This window comes from Vipera berus (assembly GCF_964194415.1).
Source record: "Vipera berus genome assembly, chromosome: 1".
Classification (NCBI taxonomy): domain Eukaryota; kingdom Metazoa; phylum Chordata; class Lepidosauria; order Squamata; family Viperidae; genus Vipera; species Vipera berus.
Window position 1 is genome coordinate 151,820,188 of NC_138202.1, and position 21,826 is coordinate 151,842,013.

Below are 21,826 nucleotides of genomic sequence, written 5' to 3' on the forward strand. Positions count from 1 at the left end.
GTTAGCCTTGATTAGTTTTTATATACTTAAGGACAGTGGTGGGTTTCAAATAATTTAATGACCGGTTCTGTGCCTCGCCTTCCCTCCACCTTGGTCAGGGTGGGCTGCTCAGGGGGTCGGCTTGGATGGGGGCAGGAGGTCCCAGCGGGGGGGGTGGGGGTAGGAGCTCCCAGTTACAGAATTGCTGGAGGTCCCAGCTGGGGAGAGCAGGAGGGTACGGAGGTGGGGGGGGCTGCAGGAGTCTTGGAATGGGATGGTGGAGGAGAGTGTGGGGGGTTTCAGGTCCCAGCTGGGGAAGTGAGGGGGTCCAGCTAGGGGGGGCAGGAGGGCTGGGATGCCTCTGCCAGGGAAAGCTGTGCCCTCACTGGCCGAGCTTGTCATCCACACCATGGTCAGGTAGGATTGTATAGAAGGGGCGGTGGGCAGGGGGCTGGAGGGGGAGCTGCCAGCAGGGGGGCAATCAGAGCAGCCACCGTCTCCCTTCTTCAGCGCAGCTCCATCGGCGTGGGCAGAGATGGCCCCGGGACAGCCGGAAGTAGGGCGGCAGCTGCTGCTCTGAGCCCCTCATCAGCCGGCCACACAGGGAAGCAGGAGGCGGCAGCTGTGATCCCTGCATCGCCAGGCCTGTCTGGCAGCAGCTCCAAAAATGAAGCTGTGCCGTCCATCCTCGTGCTGGTGGGGATGGGTTCTGGCGTGCACCCACCCCTCGCTTCCGCTCCACATCATCCCGCGGCCCCTCACCACCGCCATTCCGGCAGATGCTGCACTGTGGAAGGGAGACAGCAAGCTGCTGGCCCTGCCTGGTGGTGCAGGGATTGCTGCTGCCACCCCTTCCTTCCCAGCCCCATGTGTCGCCCAGGCATTGCAGCGCACCATCTGCCGGCCATGCAGAGAAGCAGGAGGAGAAGGCAGCGATCCCTGCATCTCCAGGCCCGGCTGGCAGCGTGCCGTCTCCCTTCTGCAGCACAGCATCTGCTGGGACCCCACCAGCCCTCACCCCCACCAGCGCAAGGACAGGCGGCACAGCTTCACTCCCAGAGCTGCTGCCAGCCAAGCCAGCTGATGCAGGGATCGCCACCGCCTCCTGCTCTTCTGCGTGGCCGGCGGGGCAAGAGGCTCAGAGCAACACAGTAGCCGCTGCCCCCCATCAGAGCTGCCAAGCAGACAGGGCCCAGGTCGGGTGAGGGCTCCCTTCCGGCCATCCCGAGGCTGATTCCACCCATGCCGATGGGGCTCCATGGCTGGTTCACCATGATGCAGGTCAGCGCCTCTTATGTTTCGGATTACAAGTGGTACCTTCCTTGACCACACAGTCTCCCTGAAAGCTATCAGTTCTAACACGGGACACAGGCGGTTGGAGAAAAAATAGTAGATTGCCATTTGATACCTTCCTGTGAAAGCAAAGTTATAGGGCGGGTGCCTGAAGAGAGGGACGGTTGGGGTTCTGCCTGCTTTATTACGGGGCAGGCTATTAACAGGCAGCCTGCTCCATTTCGTTTTTTTAAAAAAAACTATTTTTAAAAATGTTTTAATGGAACGGAGCAGGCTGCCTCTTAATAGCCTTCCGTGTAATAAAGCAGGCAGAACCGCAACCGTCCCTCTCTTCAACCAGCTGCCCGCTAACCCGCCGAAGTCCCACATGGCCAGATACATCCTAGCACGGCTGGTTTCCTTTCCCCCCCCATCCCAGCCTCACATGCTCTCCTTTTCCCAGGCACGACTCACTGCAGCACCTCCTCAGCTTTGGCCGGCTGGCCAGCCAGCTCAGAGGCGGCTTCTCTGAACTCCTGGCGGCGGGCGAGGCAGGGGCTGCTTTTTGTCTTCTCCTCTGGACGGCTTTGGCAGCCCCCCCCTCACCTGCCTATCCATCCTCTTCCCTTTCATTCCCCTTCCGAGCCCTCTTCACAGCTCTGCCCACACAGCCACCGAAGTGGCAGTCAGAGCGCCGGAGCTGGAAAGCATTTCTCTGTCACTGCGAGTTGGAGATCTTGCCCTACCCACCACTGCCCAGATGCCCTCGCTTCCCAAACCATTTCTTTTCTAAGCTTCTTTCCAGCTCCTCCGTCACTTCCTCTGCCGCCATGTGCAGTCCCAGAAACAAAAGTTTGCGGGACTAAAAAAAAAAAAAGTTCAATCAATCAAATCCAACTTACTGTGAAAAAAAAATCTCTCAAAGTTGGAATTGATTGAACTTTTTTTTTTAGTCCCATAAACTTCTTTTGTTTGTGGGACCGCTCACGGAGGAGGAAGTGACGGGTATCGCATGGGTCCGATCGGGGGTGGCGTTTCTGCCACACGTCAACCGGTTCTCCAAACTCAAATTAGCTACCGGTTCTACCGAATGGTCCGAATCGGCTGCTTAAATAAGGCTGATCTTGCTGACTCAAATATGTGAACATAGGCCTGCTTTCAGGTAGGCATTGGGATTTTGTTTAGCTAAGAATCTCTCTGAAGAATAGTCTCCAATTGGAATCTAATTATCTTTTGGGGAATGTATATTTTTAATAAAACATCTTATGGGGTGATATCTGCTTTTAGGTAATTCCATTTAAAGACATGGTTGCTGATACAGCAATTGTGATGAATCCTTGTTATTACCAACCCAATTTTCTCCTGCCTCTTTAGATTATGTGTACAATTGATGTCTCTTTCCTATACATCTCTATGCCTAAAGGCATGGCGCCTTTGCATGGTTCTACTATCCTTGGCATAGGTAGCTCTTGTTAGGGTGATGATAAAAGAAACAAAAATAATCTTCTGTGAATGAACAGTCTTATTTGTGTCCATGAAAGTTTTCCTTGGTGAAATATCATTTTCTTGTTCCCTGTTCTTATATATAGGTATTTAATACAAACCTCATTTATCTCTTTGGTATCATTTACTCCATTTACAAATTTAGGTTTCCTTTTAAGGACATTTTGGGATTACCTGGCCATTCATTTACACTAGGTACATCTGGATTTTTGTTTTAAAAGGGCTTAACACATTTATTCCATAATAATCTTAACCATGTAATTTAATCATAATTTTTCTGGGAAAAATAACCCTTCTTTAGCCCTTTTGGTATTGAAGATGCCTCCCAAAGTTAATTATTTATTGCCATTCATATAGCTGTACTTACATATTAAATCCAAAGCAAAATCATACATGATGTGAAACACTTTATTGCATTGTTAAAATTCTGGCCCTTTATCATTCTTAACCTGTGCAGCTGTAAAAAAAAAAGGAAAAAAAGCCATTCCTATAGGTTCCTAACACATGTTAAATTGAAATGATGGGCAGAACATTATTGTAACAGTTGGCAAGTAAGTGTCTAACGATTTTATAGAGTTATAGTTATTAGAAGGTGTACAAGAATGTTGTTAGTGGGCTCACATTGAGAATTAGTAAAATAGTACCTAAAGATAATTTTTTCACATATTTCTACTTAATTTTCTAAAACATAAACATAATATATTTATATTTTATCCTTTTCCTTCCTCTAGTTGTTTTTTAAAGAAACAAGTTTTGATTTACATTCATGTGCTTAGTAAAAGCAGTATACTATAGCATAAATAAAGGGACATGGTGGCTCAGTGGGTTAGGACACTGAGCTTGTCGATCAGATGGTCGGCAGTTTGGCGGGTCAAATCCCGAGTGCCGCGTAGCAGAGTGAGCGCCTGTTACTTGTCCCAGCTTCTGCCAACCTAGCAGTTCGAAAGCACGTAAAAATGCAAGTAGAAAAATAGGGACCACTATGGTGGGAAGGTAACAGTGTTCCGTGCGCCTTTGGCGTCTAGTCATGCCGGCCACATGACCACGGAGACGTTTTCGGACAAACGCTGGCTCTTCGGCTTTGAAACGGAAATGAGCACCGGCCCCTAGAGTTGGAAATGACTAGCACACATGTGCGGGGGAACCTTTACTTTTACCTTATAGTTTCAGAGATTTTAAGTTAAAGTTGTATATAGGTATTAGTTTAGGGAAGCACTCCATTATGAAGCACCGAGTTCAAAGATACATCAATGTGTTATAAAATGAGATGCTGTGTCAAATTAAAAATAATGTCCTTGATTTTAGACCTCTATATCTGATTATATTCTGTACTTCCAGCAGCTTCAGATGATGATGATGATTCTGAAGATGGTGATCTCGATAGGACCCTTGATGCTGCATAGATGGAGTGGAAGGGCTAAATGCTCAGCTGACACAAGTATCACCAGTGCACATTTATTTAGTAAACCATGCTGATTTCTATTAGATTTCTGAAGAACTGCTGAGTCAAACAGAAAATCTGCTGTTGCACACTGGTATCCATAGATACTGGATATTGCTCATGCAGTCTGCAAGAGTATCTTTCTTCTTTCAGAGTATGACATGTATGCCTTCTTCTAAAAGATGTGGTTTTTATCTGTAAGGAAGAGTTCTTTTTCTATAAGCTTCTTACAGAAATCAGTTATAAATTCTGGGAAATGTTTCTCATGTTTTGCTCTTCTGCCGGCACTAAGCGGAACTGTTGACTTTGAAACTTGGAAGTCATGGGGAGGGCGTAATTCTTTGTTAACTTACCACTTAAAAATACGGTATCTATTGGGAAGTCTCATCATTTTGGTTCCAGTGTTAACACCTAGACTGAATGAGGGAGTGAATGGGTTCTGTGATTAGTGTTTCTCTAAGTTTTTCTGGAGGAGTGTTTAACTCAAAGCAATAAACTTGCAAGGGGCTACTAATAAGTGTTAATTAAGGCTTTTATAAGTATTGATTTCAAAACTACAGATGATATTTGATAATATTATGTACATTCCAATAAGGAATTACAGCAGTAAACAAGCATTTCAGCATTCCTGGAAGGAATAAAACTTATGGTTTAGAATCTTAACCAAGCTATTTATCTGAATGAACATTTTTTAGAACCCACATTCACTACAAAGACACTGGTTATCAACGTGTTTTCTAGTGTTGTCACTTCTTTGTTAAATAAAAATTGCAATCCTACGATTTGTCTACCTCTTTCAAATAAGGTAACATTTAGAGCCTGTCATACCCACATAGGAATTTTGTCTACTTTAAGAATGTCAATGCTGATGGGATGTGTTGGGGCAAAGCAATAATGGTGATAGTTTTTCTGTGTTGCTCAGAAGGCTAAGAAGACTAATGTCTCCTTCTAGGTGAGCTCCAGTCTCGGTGATTTTAGGGCTACATCCATACAGGTTTCCTGGCAACCAGTCAGAAATGACTTGCCGTTTTTCCCAGGAATGCAATCTCTGAGAATGATCCCTTTACGGAGAGCATCCTTTTCCCATTATATGAATACAGGTAATCCTTGATTTACAGCAGTTCGTTTAATGTCTGTTCAAAGTTACAAGGGCATTTAAAAAAGTGATTTGTGATCAGTTTCACACTTATGACCACAAAGTAATAATGGCACTAAAACAATAGTGACATGATCAGTTTTCACTTATGACCATTGTAACATCCCATGATCATGTGATCAAAATTCAGATGCTTGGCAATTGACACATTTATGACGGTTGCAGTGTCCCAGGGTCACGTGATCACCTTTTGCAACCCTCTGACAAAGTCAATGGGGAAGCCAAATTTACTTAACAGTTTGACTAACAATTATAGTGATTCACTTAATAACTTTGGCAAGAAACGTCGTAAAATGGGGCAAACTCACTTAACAAATGTTTCACTTAGCAACATAAATTTTGGGCTCAGTTGTGGTTGTAAGTCAAGAACTCCCTGTAGAAGATAGTCCATTTACTTCAAATCAACAGCATCCATTTTAAACTTCAGAATACAGCCTTGGCAGATACGTTTATATAAAATACATTTATATTGCTTAACTTATCCTTTGACCACTTCAAAATGAGTTGATTGAGATTCAATGAGGGAGTGGGAGAAGGGGCAGTTTCCCAAGCAATCCAGGCTCCGGATCCAAATAAAGTTGTAAAGTTATCATCCAAAGTACATTCTGCTGCCTTATTCCTTCCACATAATAATCCCACTTAGAATTAAGAATTCCCACTATAGTTTCAGTCCACACAGAATCCTTTGCATCTAAAAGACCCTGGTGGCACTCAAGCAGTTGTTCCACATTACTCCTGTGTAGAGTTGAGTATTTCTTTGTAACACAGGTAGTCCTTATAGCCATTCATCTAGTGACCATTTGAAGTTATAACAGCACTGAAAAACTGGTCCTTGCATTTACAACCATTGCAGCATCTTCACAAGTCATAATCAAATCTGAGCATTTAGCAACTAATAGGTATTTATGACATTTGGTCATGTAATCGCTATATGTGGCCTTCTCAGCCAGCTTCCGACAAGCAAAGTCAGTGAGAGAAGCCTGATTAGCTTAACACCTGAAGTGATTCACTTAACAAATTGGCAAAAAAAGGTTTGTAAAATCGGGTGTGACTCATTTAACAATTGCCTTGCTTAGCAACAGAAATTCTGCTCCCAGTTATAATGTAAGCTAAGGACTACCTCAACGATTTGTGAGTCTTAATTGACAGAAGAATATATCTGGATACCCATTGGTGGGCAGTTTTGCCCAGCTGTAAATATAGTATGGTACAGGTGGTCCTTGTTTAGTGACCACAATTAGAACTGGCAACTTGATTGTAAAATAAAGTGGTTGCAGAGATGGGGGGGGGGCGATCATTAGACCTGTTTAACAAATAATGGTTTTTTCTCTGGCACTGGGAGACATGTACCGGTAATTATCTAAATTATAAGCTCAGCATAGTAAAGATGTGTCCATGTTTAACCATCTAAATGATTATTTTGGTGTAACGCTCATTCATAGAGAAATATGTGTATTTAGGTTTTAGCCTAATTGTGAGCAATGCTAGTTAGACTTCCATCTGCAATATAACATGTGGCAAGCTTTGAATAATAATGTTTAAACAATAACCTATTTAGCCTCAGCAGTGATAAGCAGTAATTCCAAAACACCATCTACCTATCAATAATTAATAGCCTAATTCTATAAACTGAATTGCTTTATGTATGCAATTCTAGAAAGGACAACCTTAGTTACCCTTTTATTTGAGCTAAAACAAATTGCAAATATTGATATTCAAAATTTTATTTCATGGAACAGTATTAAAATAGACATATATAAAAAGATTGATATTGTGTTGAAGGTACTTGTCATTCTTCCATATTTTATATATAATATATATATATATATCCAACATTCACTAGCAGAATAAGCAGATTTCATCATAAAGGTACAATGTACAGTTTTTAATAAAAGGTCATGTCCATTGTTCATGATAGCAGTAGCTCCTCATTTCTTAAAGATAATATTTTACAATCTTGCATTTTAAAGTTTTGGGAACGATAAAGGAATTTTTGTAGAGACTTTTAGTCCACAATTGGAATTCTGAATTTCATAAGCAAATGAGTGCTGTGAGACTTGATTGCAAATGTCTCATCAAAATAAATTATCACTGCGTTGTTGAAAGAAGGAGCTGCTTCCTTCCAAAGGATCTTTGGGCATATTTGCCTTTTGGGATAAGAATTATTTCTAAACTATCAAGCATGTTGAAACATGCACATTTAGATAGAAAATCACTTCATACGCATAAAAACAATTTAACAAGCATGTGGATTATATTTCATTAGAATATAGGATAGTGGTTTTGAAGACTGTTTTTGTGCCATTGCCCCTGTAAGAATATCTAAGTGAAAACAGTTTAAGCAGAATATTCATCTTCATCTATAAAAAATGTTCCATTGTCATATGGAATTTGAGGGATGGAATTATGTATGCCACATCTTGGTCTAGAATATATCCTCCTTTGATAAAGAAACCAGAGAAATGCTGCCGAGATTGCCACAATTATTGTTGATATTATGACTATGATGCTTGTCCAAAGAGTTTCTGAAACAAAAGTATATAATCAGGTACATTGTTTTTTGCATCTGAAATTACTGGACCATTTCCCTGAAGTGGCTTACATGCAGCTTTTTATTTATCCATTAAATCTTTTTAAGTTCTTTTTAATTATGACCTTGATGACTGAGAATCTCCATAGACTTTTACTATACAGCTCAATGGACCACAACCCTAGTTGTCTAGGTGGGAAATTATCTGAGATCATAAACAGATCTAGAAATGTTTCCTTAATACTTGGATGCTACCATGTCCCTTATTTATTTCTATACAGGTAATCCTTGACTTAAAAAAGGTAAAGGTTTCCCTTGTCCCATCATATCTGACTCTTAGGGGGTGGTGCTCATCTCTGTGCCTTAGCCGAGGGGGCTAAGATTACAACCATTCATTTGAAGTTACAATGGCACTGAAAAAGTGACTTATGACCAGTTTTCACATTTACAATCAGAGCAGCATCCCATGGTCATGTGGTCAAAGTTGGATGCTTGGCAACTAGCATTTATTTATTATAGTTGCACTATCCCAGAGTCATGTGAGCACCATTTGTATTCTTCCTAACCAGCTTCTGACCAGAAATGTCAATGGAGAAAGCCAGATTCGCTTAATGGCTGCATGATTCATTCAAGTGCAGTGATTCACTTTACAGCTGTGGCAAAAAAGACCATAAAATGGGGAAAACTCACTTACCTGTGCTGTTTATCAATGAAAACTCTTCACTCAATTGTTGCAAGTTGAGAAATTTAATTTAATTTAATTTAATTGGATTTATATACCGCCCTTTCCCGAAGGACTCAGGGTGGTTTACAGGGTAATTTAAAACAAGAAACACAAAAGTTAAAAACAATTAAAAATAATTACAACAGTCCCTGAAAAAAGTAAAAAAAACACAATTAAAATTAAAATTAAAATTCTCAGCCTGGGCCAGAGAGCTCGAAGAGCCAGGTCTTCAGGTCCCGGCGGAATGAACGGAGGTCGGGAGCAGTCCTAAGCTCCACGGGCAGCTGGTTCCAGACGGCAGGCGCACCCACTGAGAAGGCCCTCCCCCTGGGTGTTACCCGCCGGCAATCTTTTACTGGCGGCACCCTGAGAAGACCTTCCCTGTGGGAGCGCAGTGGACGAACCTGATGCTGGCAGCAGGTGTTACCTCAGATATCCCGGATCCAAGCCATTTAGGGCTTTATAGGTCATCACCAGCACCTTGAATCTCACCCGGAGGGCAACCGGAAGACAATGCAGCTCGCGGAGTAGAGGTGTTACATGGGAGTATCGGGAAACCCCCATCACAACTCGCGTGGCCGCATTCTGCACCAGCTGAAGCCTCCGAGTGGTCCTCAAGGGCAGCCCCATGTAGAGAGCATTGCAGTAGTCTAAACGGGAGGTCATGAGTGACTGTGCGTAGGGCATCTCGGTCCAGGTAGGGTCGCAACTGGCGCACCAGGCGAACCTGGGCAAAAGCCCCCCTGGTCACGGCTCCTATATGGTCTTCAAAATTGAGCCGGGAGTCAAGGAGGACGCCCAAGTTGCGAGCCCTATCAACGGGGGGTAACACCCCCCATCGTTAAAGGTGGAATGGTCTGGTTAACCCGAGATGCCTATATGCACAGCCACTCAGTCTTGGCAGGATTGAGACGAAGCCTGTTTCTCCCCATCCAGACCTGGACCGCCTCCAGGCAACGGAACATCACGGCGAGGGCATTGCTGGGTTGGTTCGGGGTGGAAAGAAAAAGTTGGGTATCATCAGCGTACTGATGATACCCCACCCCGAAACCACGAATGATCTCACCCAGCGGCTTCGTGTAGATGTTGAACAGGAGGGGCGAGAGAACCGACCCCTGAGGAACTCCACAGAACTACCTTACTTTATCCTAGATATGCTGGTAAGCCACATATACTGCTGAAGCATGTTTCATCTTGCTGTTCCAGATGTACCCAAAACTATCTTCCTGATGCTCACTTTCATGTCTTTGTATAATGTGCACCAAATATAATTTTACCCTTTTCTTCCTAACACTTAATTAGTCTAGTAAGAATGTTAATAAGCTTGAAAAATTGTTGACTTAACAGAGTTATTGCCTTTATAGAACTCTGATTTTCCGTGTCCTTCTGACTGATACAGCTTGCAGTGGACCTATCCCCATGATGTAAATACATTTCTCCATTATGTACCAGGCAAATGATAACAGAAATGTGGGGAATTGATAATATTTAACCGTGAATGGATATCGTTAACACAGCTTCTTGCATATCCAAATAGAATGCACAATGATAATTCCTTACTTAGAAAAGATCTATTAAAATCAGTGGGATGGGTTAAATTAGTCATGGCTAAACTACATTGTTGGACCTGCTGTTAATCATATCCACACAAGGAAGCAATCCATGGTAACTGAATGTTATTCCCTGAAAAAGAAAACTGCTCTGTAGTAAAAAGACACTTATCACTGTTTCATTACTAGACAATATAAAGAAAACAAAGCGGATTACTCACCAAATGAATATGTTTTTCCATAAAGACCTTTAGCTATATGCAGAGGAAAAAGTGGAAACATATTTGGATGTTATGTTTTTTTTAAAAAAAATTTACATTTTATTATCCCAGAGAAGTAGTGAAAATAATTACTATCCAAATAGTTGGCAATAAGCCACTTAGTGACCAATATAAAACTGAAAAATCTGCTCATATTCAAGTGTGTGGTGGGGGGGGGGGAATCCATTTGAGGAAGTATTTTCTGTGCATGGATCTTCCTTGGGAATAGAAATTGTGGGTGTAAATTAGATGGATATTCAAATGTGGGTACAGTATTGTTCATCCGCATGGGTCTACTGACTGCAGTTTGATTCATGTTCTAGCATAGTAAACCAAACACTTTATACCATATGACTGGAGTATGTTTGTGAATAAGGAATGAATGAAATATGGTTTGTTGCATAATTTCTAAGAGGACAGATAACCTCTTGCTTTCATTGTAATGAATTGTATATTAATAATAAATTGAAGACCATAATAATGAAGCGTATCCTCTAAAAATCTCCCAAGCGAGAACTCTTCCCCACTCATTTTCCGAGAGAATGATTCAGCCCACAGAAAGGAAAATACAGCATTGCGCTAATAAGAAAAATATGACCTGGGGTCCCAATAAGAATTTTAATACAGATAGGAATGGTAGTTCATTTTCATTATGGGGCATTTATTGACCCAGTTAGAATTTTAGAAAAACCTAGAATGTGAAGTCTGTCACATTGAAGTCTATTTGGTTTCAGTGTTGGAATCAGGAGACACCCAAACCAATATCTTATTGAATTAATATTTGGCAATTGTTTTTTTTAAAAACAATGCTCATCCTAATATGCTTGCTGTTGGAATAACCAAAAGAATATGTTTCCTAAATCTGGCAATGCGGAAGATATTTAGCAATAACCCTACCAGAGTTGTGACAGCTCCTTGATAGGGAAGTATATAGGTTATATATTTTTTTCATCTACCTTGTGCATTCTGCTATGTGAAAAGCCAAATAGCAAGATACAGTACTGTTTCCAGTTTCTCTTGAAGGATTCATTTGCATCTTCCAATTAATATTATCATAATTATACTGCATATATGACCAGTACAGGAATAAAATGACACTGGAATTAAGTTTAATGACCATGATAATTGGTGATTGATGAAGGGCTCCAGACCTAAACAACAGCCTAAATTTATCTACTTCAAAGCCCTTTCACAGCCTATGAAATTCCTGGCCTATAATAGAAAACTTCGATACTGCAGCATTTTTTAAGGCAATGTTGTAGCATGGGTCTTACATACCAGTAGTTTCACACAGGATTTTAGTCAGTGGAAGGTGTTCACAGGAGACTTTTTTCCATCCACCTGAAGCTGTATGCATAGTAGCACAAGTGTTTAGAAGTTCATTGTTACTTTCTTCCTCTATCCAGTTTGTAAAATTTACTTCGGAATCATCATACCATTTGAAAATATCATCTGCAGTAGAGTAGATGTAAAGTTATTTTTGTTTGCTTCGTAAACATGAGCCAAAGTAAACATTTACATTGACTTGATTATTTGTTAATAAGTGGTTTTAATTTTAGTTTTATTTATTCAATTTAGTTTAGGTTGTCGCTTAAAGAGTAACAGCAGAAAGCTTTAGGGAGGTAAGAGATGTTTTCCTAGTGCTAGAAATGCTTAAGATTATAAGAGATTGATTGCATCAAACATTTGTATCCTTGATCAATAGCAGATAAAACTTAGATTTCCTCCCGAATCTAAGTCTGTCATCCTATTTCATTTTTCTTGTGTTTGTCCAATTGAAGAGGCAATCCCTCAGCCCCTGTATCTATTCTGCACCCCTAGTGTTGTTTCTCTAGGCTTTGCATTCACGATTCCATAGGGCCCATTTTCCAAACCCGAATCAGAGTTCTTATACAAGTTACATCAATAAAACTTTTTACCTTAAGAAAGGATCATTTTTAATCAAAATGTAGTTCAAAAATTGAGAGAAGGTGGAGCATATTTCTAGCAGGATTTGTTCACTTACCATCTGTGTCAAAAAACATGCCAAGAGATACGTATTCTGGACCGTGCCAATTTGAGTGAAAATTACTTTGAATAAAGGTATTTTCATCTTTGCTATTTATAGTAATAATATCCGCTCCGGAGGCTACATTTGTGAAATAAAGACAAAAAATTTAAGGCTGAGTGTCCATTCCTGTGAATAGGAGTAAATGCAGTTCATTTGGTATATTGTTAGCCTTGATCATCCTGGCCATATGAAAAGGTGCACATAAACTTAGTAGGCAAGTTCAGGCCTTTTATTATACAGTTACTGACCTGGTTTTGGCTTCACAAAACATAAACGCTCTCTGCAGTACTTAAGGATGCACGTGCATAAATGTACACACTTGTGCTGCATGATAGACAATGCCGAACGATTTTCCTAAAATAAACAGACTGGAAAATTCTGGAGTAGGAATCAATAAAATAGGAGCTCTCTCCGTCTCCCAACATTAGAAATGTTTGACAGTATAAGAGAATGCTAGATCAATGCTCTTGGGAAAGTCTGCATTCCCCAGCAACAGAATGAAATTGAATGAGATCAACCATAGAAACCCAAGAGCTTTCCCAGCTGTACACTCCACAGGTCTCTGTCCTGAGCAAGTAATGTACATGCTCTGTTAACCACTGTGAGTACTAACATTCTTCAAAATGGCAAACAGACATTCAGATGTTGAAAGGATTCCCCCCCTCCGCTCCTCATGTAGGCTCAGCTGATGAGTCTCAGTGCATCACACAAGGTTGGGATGAGATTGGACAGAGCAGAGCTGTCTTACCATTGTCTTGGCAGAGCTCCCTGGCATCATCCATACTGTAGACCTCTGAGGATCCCTGAAGTAGGGCATAGCAGCTCTTTTGGAATGGAATCCAAGCAATGGAAGGACACGCTACACAAGGAAGAGAACATGAGGCCATCTGTTTCTGTTGTCAGTCCCAGCTTCACAACACACAAATGACGTGAAATGAGTTTCTACAAATGTTTATACAGCACTCAAAACAAGTTGAGCACAACCTAATCAGATTTGAAATAAATGAGATTAACTGCAATATTAAACATTAGGCTGCTGTCCATTTTTTAACGAAGAGGAGTTAAGTGTAACCTTCAGGCACTTATTTCTTGAGTGAAACAAATAGCTGCTAGAAAAAGGGAAGGGTTTGATTGCAAAAAAGGTGAATCTTCTTTTCCCAGACCCAGCAACCCTAACCCAAAGCAACTTTTACTTTTTAGCTTTATGTAAAGAACAATCTAATTATAACTGTTTGTTCTTGAGACTCTTCCCTTTGAATAAAATACACATCGTTTTTAACATTCTTTGCAGCTATTTTGATGTACATGTGCTTGTTTGCTACTTTGTCCCATGTTTAATTGCATCATACTTTTCACATTCATTTTGATTCTGATTTTCAAATCAACTGTACTATTTTGTAATCATATTAATCTTGCTATTCAATTAAAAAATCTTTTATCTTGCTTATTATATCTAGCATTTAAATGCATGTATCTTCAGAATCACTAAGTGGATCTGGGCTGATCTTGAAGAATAAAGCAGGGTCAAACCCGATTCGTACTTGGATGGGAAATCCAAGTCCTAGGTGGCTGGGAAAGTTGTAAAAGCCCTCCAAAAGAAGGCACACAATTGCCTTATTATTGCCAGAAACAATATAGGATGCTGAGCTTGTCAACCAGATGGTCAGCAGTTTGGCGGGTCGAATCCCGAGTGCCGTGTAACAGAGTGAGCGCCTGTTACTCGTCCCAGCTTCTGCCAACCTAGCAGTTCGAAAGCACGTAAAAATGCAAGTAGAAAAATAGGGACCACTACGGTGGGAAGGTAACAGCGTTCAGTGCGCCTTTGGCATCTAGTCATGCTAGCCACATGACCACGGAGACATCCTCGGACAAGCGCTGGCTCTTCGGCTTTGAAACGGAGATGAGCACCGGCCCCTAGAGTCAGAAATGACTAGCACGCATGTGCGGGGGAACCTTTACCTTTTACCTAAGAACCAAGCTCAACTTTTTTGTATTTCCTGAAGCACTTGGTAATATCACTATGTCTAATCTGAGTTTAATGTGATGTTGGAAGCCAGTTAAAATCTGTAAGGTTCTTCGCATATCATTAAATTGCATGTGTAACATACATTCTTATGTAGAATGCACCCAAACAGAACCATTCTCCCAGTAACCTTGTGTGTGAAATTTGCATCATTGCACATATAACTGCCTTATAGGTATGTTCCATGGGAATAGGAACCCTGACAATCCAGTATATAACAAATTGAGCAGAAATTTTGCTGCATGTCCTGCTTAGGCATAAGAGGTCAGGATCAGAAGACTTAGATGTTATGTAAATGGTGGACCTGATCAAAATCAAAAAGCTTTATTATGTTCTTGGACCAGCCTTTACAATAAAAGACTACAGTAAAAGGAGAAATGGTTTAATACAGCAATTAGTTGTTAGGCAGGGGAAAAATAATGGAAGAATAAAACAGCATGTCTAATTACAAATGTTTGTGCAGTGGTGTAACTTGATAAAAATATTTGACCCCCTGGTATGTGAGTATAGAGTTAGAGTCCTAATAATAAAAATATTTTTTTTTTCTGTTGATTAAGAAGGCAACAGGACCAGTTAAAAAAATAAATTCTGGAATTGCTGTTCAAGAGGCAAAGTTTTAGTGATAGAAAATAAGTAGTACAGTAAAAGGAAACCCAGATTAACTGTTTGCTGCCTATCCATACTAAAAGGGCCATTTAGGAACCTTGCTCATCAGAAAACTCCTGTCTTGTCCACCCAAAACCTTCCAGTTGACCTTGCTCAGAGAGTGAAGAGGGAAGGACTCAGGCAAAATGATTTTGCAGAAGGCAGAAACAGGCATGCACAAAATGGTGGATGTGGCTTTTTTTTTTTGAGGAGGATGAGAATGCCATGCAGCCAGTCATCTTGTCTATCATTTTATCCCTTTCTGATGTATTTTCCTTTCTTTTCAGTGCTTAAAATGTATATTCATTTCAATTTTTATAATATTACCTTCCCAATGTTAATCTCCCTTTCATCAAGAACCTTGAATGTCTAAGTTTTCCCACCTAGATTTTCTCTACGTGGTTTAGACCAGGGGTGTCAAAACTCGCAACGTCATGTGACATGTCATGATGTATCATGATTCCCCCCCCCCATTGCTGGCAATGAGATGGGCACGGTTTTGGCATGACAGATACAGCCTGCGGGGCCGGAAGTTGTGACACCCCTGGTTTAGTCTATAAATCTCGCAGTCTTCAGCCAGCAGCAACAGAGTCGGGATTATGGGGACTGTAACAAAAAATACCAGGCAAGAAGGGTAGATAAAAAATTAGAAGGCTAATTTTAGCAGAATTAAAGGGACATCACAGAGATCTGTCTAAAAATTAAAAAATGGTAAACCCTAATCTTTGAGGCCTAAAGAGCAATTTCTGAATATTCTCCCCCTCCCTACCCCTTTGAGGATATCAGAAGCAAAGAAGATTCTATCTGAGGAAAGAAGAAACAGAAATCTTATGACCAGGATAAGGAAAATAAATACATGTAATAGAAAGAGCAATAATCTGCCTAGCTAAATATCAGATTAATCTTACAACCCTGGAACTTCAGGTAGCTGAAGATATGTATATGCGTGTTTATGATTCATTCTATGTCACCAAAATAAAATGCTTCACCAAACTTCAGAAAACATATTTTATAACTTGGTGTCCTTGGAGTTTAGCACCATGCCTTCAAGGATGGGTGAGTAACTCAATAATAAATATGTTTTTGTTTGATAGCATTTCAAGAGAACACACCCCAGTTTAGCAAGTTTAGTTTCACACAGGAGAAGCCCAATCTGGGTGCTGGGACATATGTATCTGTTGCAAAACAGAGTGAGTCAGCAGAAGCCAAAGTTCTCTTTAAGCACAGATCTCTTGCTTAGAAAATGTCTTTAAAAAGACTTCGTAGTAATAACTTTATGACTTTATTATCCTTATCACTATGCAAGTAATTATTGCATGGAGCTGCCTCTGAAGATCAAGTTTTTCTGGAAATTCTATAGCCAGGAGGTCAGCAGAAGAGACCTGTTCTAGAGAAACATATATCTGCCATTGTTGCAGTGTCTGCCAATGGGCCTCCGGATCAAATCCAAAGTCCTGTTGAATACCTATACAACGTGGTGGTGCAGCTCCAGAGTACATCAGGGACCACTTTATTCAACACAATCCCCTCCCTTTCAGGATGTGGATTGATGAATTTTTATTGTGATCTTTTTGTGTTATACACCACCTAAATCTTGTGAGAGAGCAATAATAGTAATAAATAGGGCAGTAAAAAAAAGAATGAGGTGGATTAATAATGAACAGAGAAATGACAGTCCTAGGCCTGAAAATGATAATTTCTAGCACTGGACAAATATACCTGATTTGAAAAAGTGTTTATTTGTCCTTCCTTGGTAGCAGGAAGTTAATCTTTCTCCACACTGTCTCTATTTCACAAACCTAGCATACAGATTTCTGTACAGTACACTATTTCTGGATAAAATCAACATCCCCTCCTCTTATTGCTGCTGAAGTCCTCTTGGATGTAACTTGGCTCCAGTGGACTGAATAAAGATAGTGCCTAAGCAATTTTTTTTTATTTAAAAAGTTTTACAATACATTTTGACTTTAATCCCCCCCTCCCCCACCCCCACCCAACCCTCCCTATCCCTTCCCCCCATTCCCTCCTCCCCCCCCCCCACTTCCCAGAGCTAAATACAGGGTATAAAATCAAAAAACAAACATAAGCACCCCTATGTTATCAGCAATAAACTATTACCGGTAATTCTATCTCCCTCTAGCTCATGTAAAATGAATACAAACAATATTAATATTACAAATAAAGTAAAAAAGAAAAAGAGAAAAACAGAAAAAGAGCTTTACTCAGAATAGATTTTCTTAATCCCAGTCCTTATTCATATTAATTTCAAAAAAAAGAAAGAAAAAAAAACTTTCACCTACTATTTACATTCTCCAACCTTTCTCTAATTTCTAAACAAATTCTGTTACGCGCCAAAAGCGCCTATCTATTAACCTTAATAATCTCCAACCAATCTCCAAGCAAATTTTTTTTAAAAAAAAAACACGTCCCTAATAAATCTCTCCCTTTTTTTCTTTCTTTCAAATGTTGACCAATTTTCCTAAATCACCCACTTCCGCATAATCCATGTTGTCCTCTAATTTTGAAACTAGCTAATCAATTAGCAGAGTTTATTCTAGTCACAGCAGGACCTAACCAACCTGAGATGACCTGGAAGAAAACCTAGTATGGTTCAGCATAAGCAGTGCTTAGATGGGAGATCACTATGCTGCAGGCTAGTCCACGTTGAAAAAAAACTTTCCAGAAGATAATGGTAATTCACTTCTGTACTGTACTCGCCAAGGAGTCAAGCCCAATTTAAGAGGCCTTGATTGGATTGACTGATTGCAGATTTAGCTACATAAATACTTATTTTAGGCCCTCTGTCTGAAAGCTTTGCTTGTGTTCTCAATAACTGTACGTCAGCCAAATGGATTTCAAACAAAGCCACCTCCCAGCCAAATGCAATTTCCTCATCATCATCTGGATGAAACAGGAAATTGATCTGCCTGTCATTTTATTGAACTAAGATTCTTGCGGTGAATGAAAAACAGGAGGAAGCATATATATTCCCTCGCCTCTGCAAATCCTTAAGTTTCCCTCCAGTCTGAACACATCAATCAGACACAGTGTCTTGTCCGTCTCCCTCCCTCTTCTACCCCACAGAGTTGTGGAGCATTTAAGTAGGTTTCTAAAACCCATTTTAAAAAGGCCTCGCAGCAGCCCATCCGTTGGGAGAACAGACAGTTGATCCTGCGCCAAAGTAGGGGGGAAACCTTTGAGCGCCGGACTTTTATCAGACTGACCTATAATGGGAGGTGTAAGCAAAAACAAGAGCCTCCCCCCCGCCCCGCAGGGCATAGAGCAGGGGTAGGCAACCTCGGCTCTTTTATGACTCGTGGACTTCAACTCCCAGAATTCCTGAGTCAGCATAGCTGGCTCAGGAATTCTGGGAGTTGAAGTCCACGAGTCATAAAAGAGCCGAGGTTGCCTACCCCTGGCATAGAGGCATCTTCCCTAGCCCCGCCCTGAGAGAAAGAAAACGAGAGAGCGAGAAAGATTCAAGGGAAAAGGGAGCGCCCGAAGGCTCAAACACGGCGAAACTCCCGCTCCCGCCGCGTTTTTGCTTCGCGCGCGCAGTTTACTCTGCACGGCGAAGGCAGCGCACCGCCTGCCAGAGGACAGGGCGGGGCAGGGCGCGCGTTTCCAAAAGGCGGCCCTTTATAAAAAGCCTTCAGGGGAGATTCCCAAGCCAGCGCTTTGGCGCCGCCCCACCTTCTCTTACCGTCCGTTTCTAAGGCAGATAACGCGGCCGCCAGGAGGAAGCCGCTGAGAAAGCAGGCGGAGTAGGAAGCGGGCGAGGGGGCACCCATGGCCGGGCAGGGAGCTCCGGCTGGCCCACTCGCGTCGCTCGGGGTTGGGGCCGCGCAAGCGCCGCCCACCGCCGGACTAAGTGCCCTTTGAGCCCTGGCCAGGGCGAGGGAGGCTGGCGAAGGGCAGAAAGCAGCGCTCTCCCTCGGGCCGCTGCCTCTTGTCAGGCGCCTTCGAGGTTCGGGAGGAAATGGCCTCCCTGCGCCTACAGCGCTTTCTCTTCGGCCGAAGCGGCAGGCGGGCAGGGCGTCCAGGCGCTTCCCAAATTCTCTCTGAATTTTTGCGCGTCATTTTCTGCATTTTCAGCGGCACAGGCGCTTCACCTGAAGAAACAGAAATCCTCCGGGTGGAGTTAAAACAACAGTCAACAGACCTTTTCAAAAGATTTTGTTTTTAATCCCACCTTTATTGTTTTGATAAACAACACAAGGTGGCCATACCTAATATATACTGCTCAAAAAAATAAAGGGAACACTTAAGCAACACCATGTACTGTATTTAATAGTAGGATGTCTTATCTTGTGTTCCCTTTATCTTTTTGAGCAGTATATATAAAAGGTAAAGGTTCCCCCGCACATGCGTGCTAGTCGTTTCCGACTAGGGGCCGGTGCTCATCTCCGTTTCAAAGCCGAAGAGCCAGCGCTTGTCCAAGGACGTCTCCGTGGTCATGTGGCTAGCATGACTAGACGCCAAAGGTGCGCGGAACGCTGTTACCTTCCCACCGTAGTGGTCCCTATTTTTCTACTTGCATTTTTACGTGCTTTCGAACTGCTAGGTTGGCAGAAGCTGGGACGAGTAACAGGCGCTCACTCTGTTATGCGGCACTCGGGATTCGACCCGCCAAACTGCCGACCTTCTGATCGACAAACTCAGCGTCCTAATGCTAATATACCCAATACTCCCCCAAACTTTGAAGGACACTGACTGTAGCCCTCGGCAATGCACTTCCCACAGCAGCCTTGGAGGGTCGATATATAAAAAAAATCCATACGAACCGAGACTGTCCCTGTGGACAAGGGACTATTGAAACTATAGCTCACGCCCTACTGTACTTGTACCTTCTATAAGGACTCAGGGATCCATCACATAACACCTCACCTGATGAAATACCCTGGAAAACCAATCTCATGTACAATTGCTGTTATTGGATGAGTCTGATGTAGGTTTTTTTTTTGAATGCTGCTAAATTTGGATAAACCCTCAGCAAAATTAGGCAGATTTTGACTGCCCACTGACAATCCACCAACTAAATTGTCATTTATTATGTTGTCTTTTTATTTATTTTTTGATGCTTCATATTTGTAATGCTGGTCTGTGACCGTAATAAAAATATTATTTATTACCTAATACTCCTTCCCTGAATTTTCCCCATAACAACAAGAGAGTGTGGGCTGGCTTTCATGGCTAAGGTGAGACTTCAACGAAACGATCTCCAGTTTTCTAGCCTAGTGCCTTAATCATTACTAGATCAATCTGGCTTTAGGGGGAAAGCATTCTTTTTATTGTCGTTTTTTTTAAGTTTAAACTGGGTTGACGGTGTTCTCTTGTCAGATCACTTTACTATTTCAAACAATTCCTTGAAGTCAAACTTTATTCCTAATGCCCATTAGGTCTGGAACACTTTGAATTCAAGGACAAAAAAATTCTTCGGAGTATATAGGACCTCACTGTAAGTTCTTAACTCAAATCTCCTTTTTGAAAGGATGCTTAACTAAGATGATTAGTTGGACTGACCTGAAAGGAAATGAACCTAAATACACTGTGATAGGACTGCGACTTTTAAGAACTGCAGAACTTGCCAATTAGCCTCTGGGTTCAATTTAAGACGCTGGTCATCTGTTAAGCCCTTCATGGCTTAACAGGATTGCCTGGCTCCAGTTGTTTCTGATGCGTGGTACAATTCTGCTGTTCAAAAACAGAATTGTAGAAAGCAGACTGGATATAATTAACATCTTTTAGTGCCGTGTTAGATAGAATTCAAGAGCTGGTTTAGTGTAGTAGCTAAGGCACTGGGCTAAAAATCAGGAATCAGGACTTCTAATGTCACTAAAAGCACCACCTGGTTGAGTAATGAACCATCTGCAGACAAGCAATCAAGCTCAGAGAGCTCCAAGTACTCCTCTTTCATATCTATCCTCTCTCCCTACCCTCCCTCATCATCATCATTTATCATCATCTCACACCACTGACATTTTTTTAAAATCTGAAAATATAAATTATTAAGTATTTTCCTCTTAGGTAGATCTTATTTGATTTGGAGAGGTTGTTTTAAACACTTTTTCAATTACCAGGCACCTACAGTTTGACCAGCAGAGGGCATCAGGCAATTTCCTGAATATAACTGAATATAAGTCCTTTAACAAATGATTTAGCTACTTTTTATTGCCATTTTTTACATGAGCAGTAATTGTTCTGCTGAATTCAACAGCATTGGAAAGTGCTTGAATATTTCATACTGAAACTGATCCAGATCTAATCATATTAAAAATGAAATTCTTCCTCGCTAGTTTTGCATCTGGACCACATTTACAAAGAAATACACAATAAAAGTAAATTTTCTCTGAGATTAGCAAAAAGATTTGTAAATATATGATGATCCCAGCATCGTCTGCCATGGATACCATGTCCAGGGAAGTCTATATTTCTGTGCAGTCTAGAATATAATTGCAGGGAATAGTGAGGGAGACCCTTATTTTCTGTTTATAAAGCATGCAGGCATTTTCAAGGAAGAACATGGCAGGAGAGGAAACAGAACACTTTAGTCTCCTAATGATTCCTCCACTGGTTTCCTAATTAAGCACATACATAGAAAAAAATGTTGCAGGATCCAATCTGCGTCAGTCAACAGGACCAGAAGTTTAGTCTTCCCAGCTTTTAGACTTGTGCTGGAGCCCATCTTCAGAG

General features: G+C 41.4%; 2 protein-coding genes across 4 annotated transcripts in view; one reads left to right on the forward strand and one right to left on the reverse strand.

Moving 5' to 3' along the window:
- MARCHF7 (membrane associated ring-CH-type finger 7) overlaps window positions 1-13,915 on the forward strand; it is a 39,921-nt gene extending 26,006 nt beyond the window's left edge. Inside the window, exons 11-14 of one of the 3 annotated variants that reach the window (XM_081313208.1) lie at window positions 4,093-5,295; window positions 9,542-9,765; window positions 9,970-10,029; window positions 11,994-13,915. In XM_081313208.1, coding sequence (XP_081169334.1) covers window positions 4,093-4,157 — 65 coding nt within the window. In that variant the 3' untranslated portion in view covers window positions 4,158-5,295; window positions 9,542-9,765; window positions 9,970-10,029; window positions 11,994-13,915. The remainder of the gene's footprint in view (window positions 1-4,092; window positions 5,296-9,541; window positions 9,766-9,969; window positions 10,030-11,993) is intronic. The other 2 variants (XM_081313209.1, XM_081313210.1) reach the window with 2 other exon arrangements.
- On the reverse strand, window positions 5,289-19,273 carry CD302 (CD302 molecule). The gene is made up of 6 exons (XM_081313212.1): window positions 18,837-19,273; window positions 13,214-13,324; window positions 12,421-12,543; window positions 11,694-11,867; window positions 10,377-10,409; window positions 5,289-7,876 (listed from the first exon to the last, which is right to left on the reverse strand). Exons 1-6 carry the CDS (start codon window positions 18,922-18,924, stop codon window positions 7,689-7,691), a joined length of 717 nt encoding a protein of 238 aa, XP_081169338.1. The 5' UTR covers window positions 18,925-19,273; the 3' UTR covers window positions 5,289-7,688.
- Window positions 19,274-21,826: the final 2,553 nt, after the last annotated feature.

Bases quoted from the DNA above. Each gene is read 5' to 3' on its own strand.
- CD302 (XM_081313212.1), bottom strand. From the start codon at position 18,924: ATGGGTGCCCCCTCGCCCGCTTCCTACTCCGCCTGCTTTCTCAGCGGC. The intron at 13,325-18,836 runs GTAAGAGAAGGT...TTCCTTGTGTAG, and splicing joins ATCTGCCTTAGAAACGGACG to CGTGTCCTTCCATTGCTTGG. The intron at 12,544-13,213 runs GTAAGACAGCTC...TCACAAATGTAG, and splicing joins GGAGCTCTGCCAAGACAATG to CCTCCGGAGCGGATATTATT.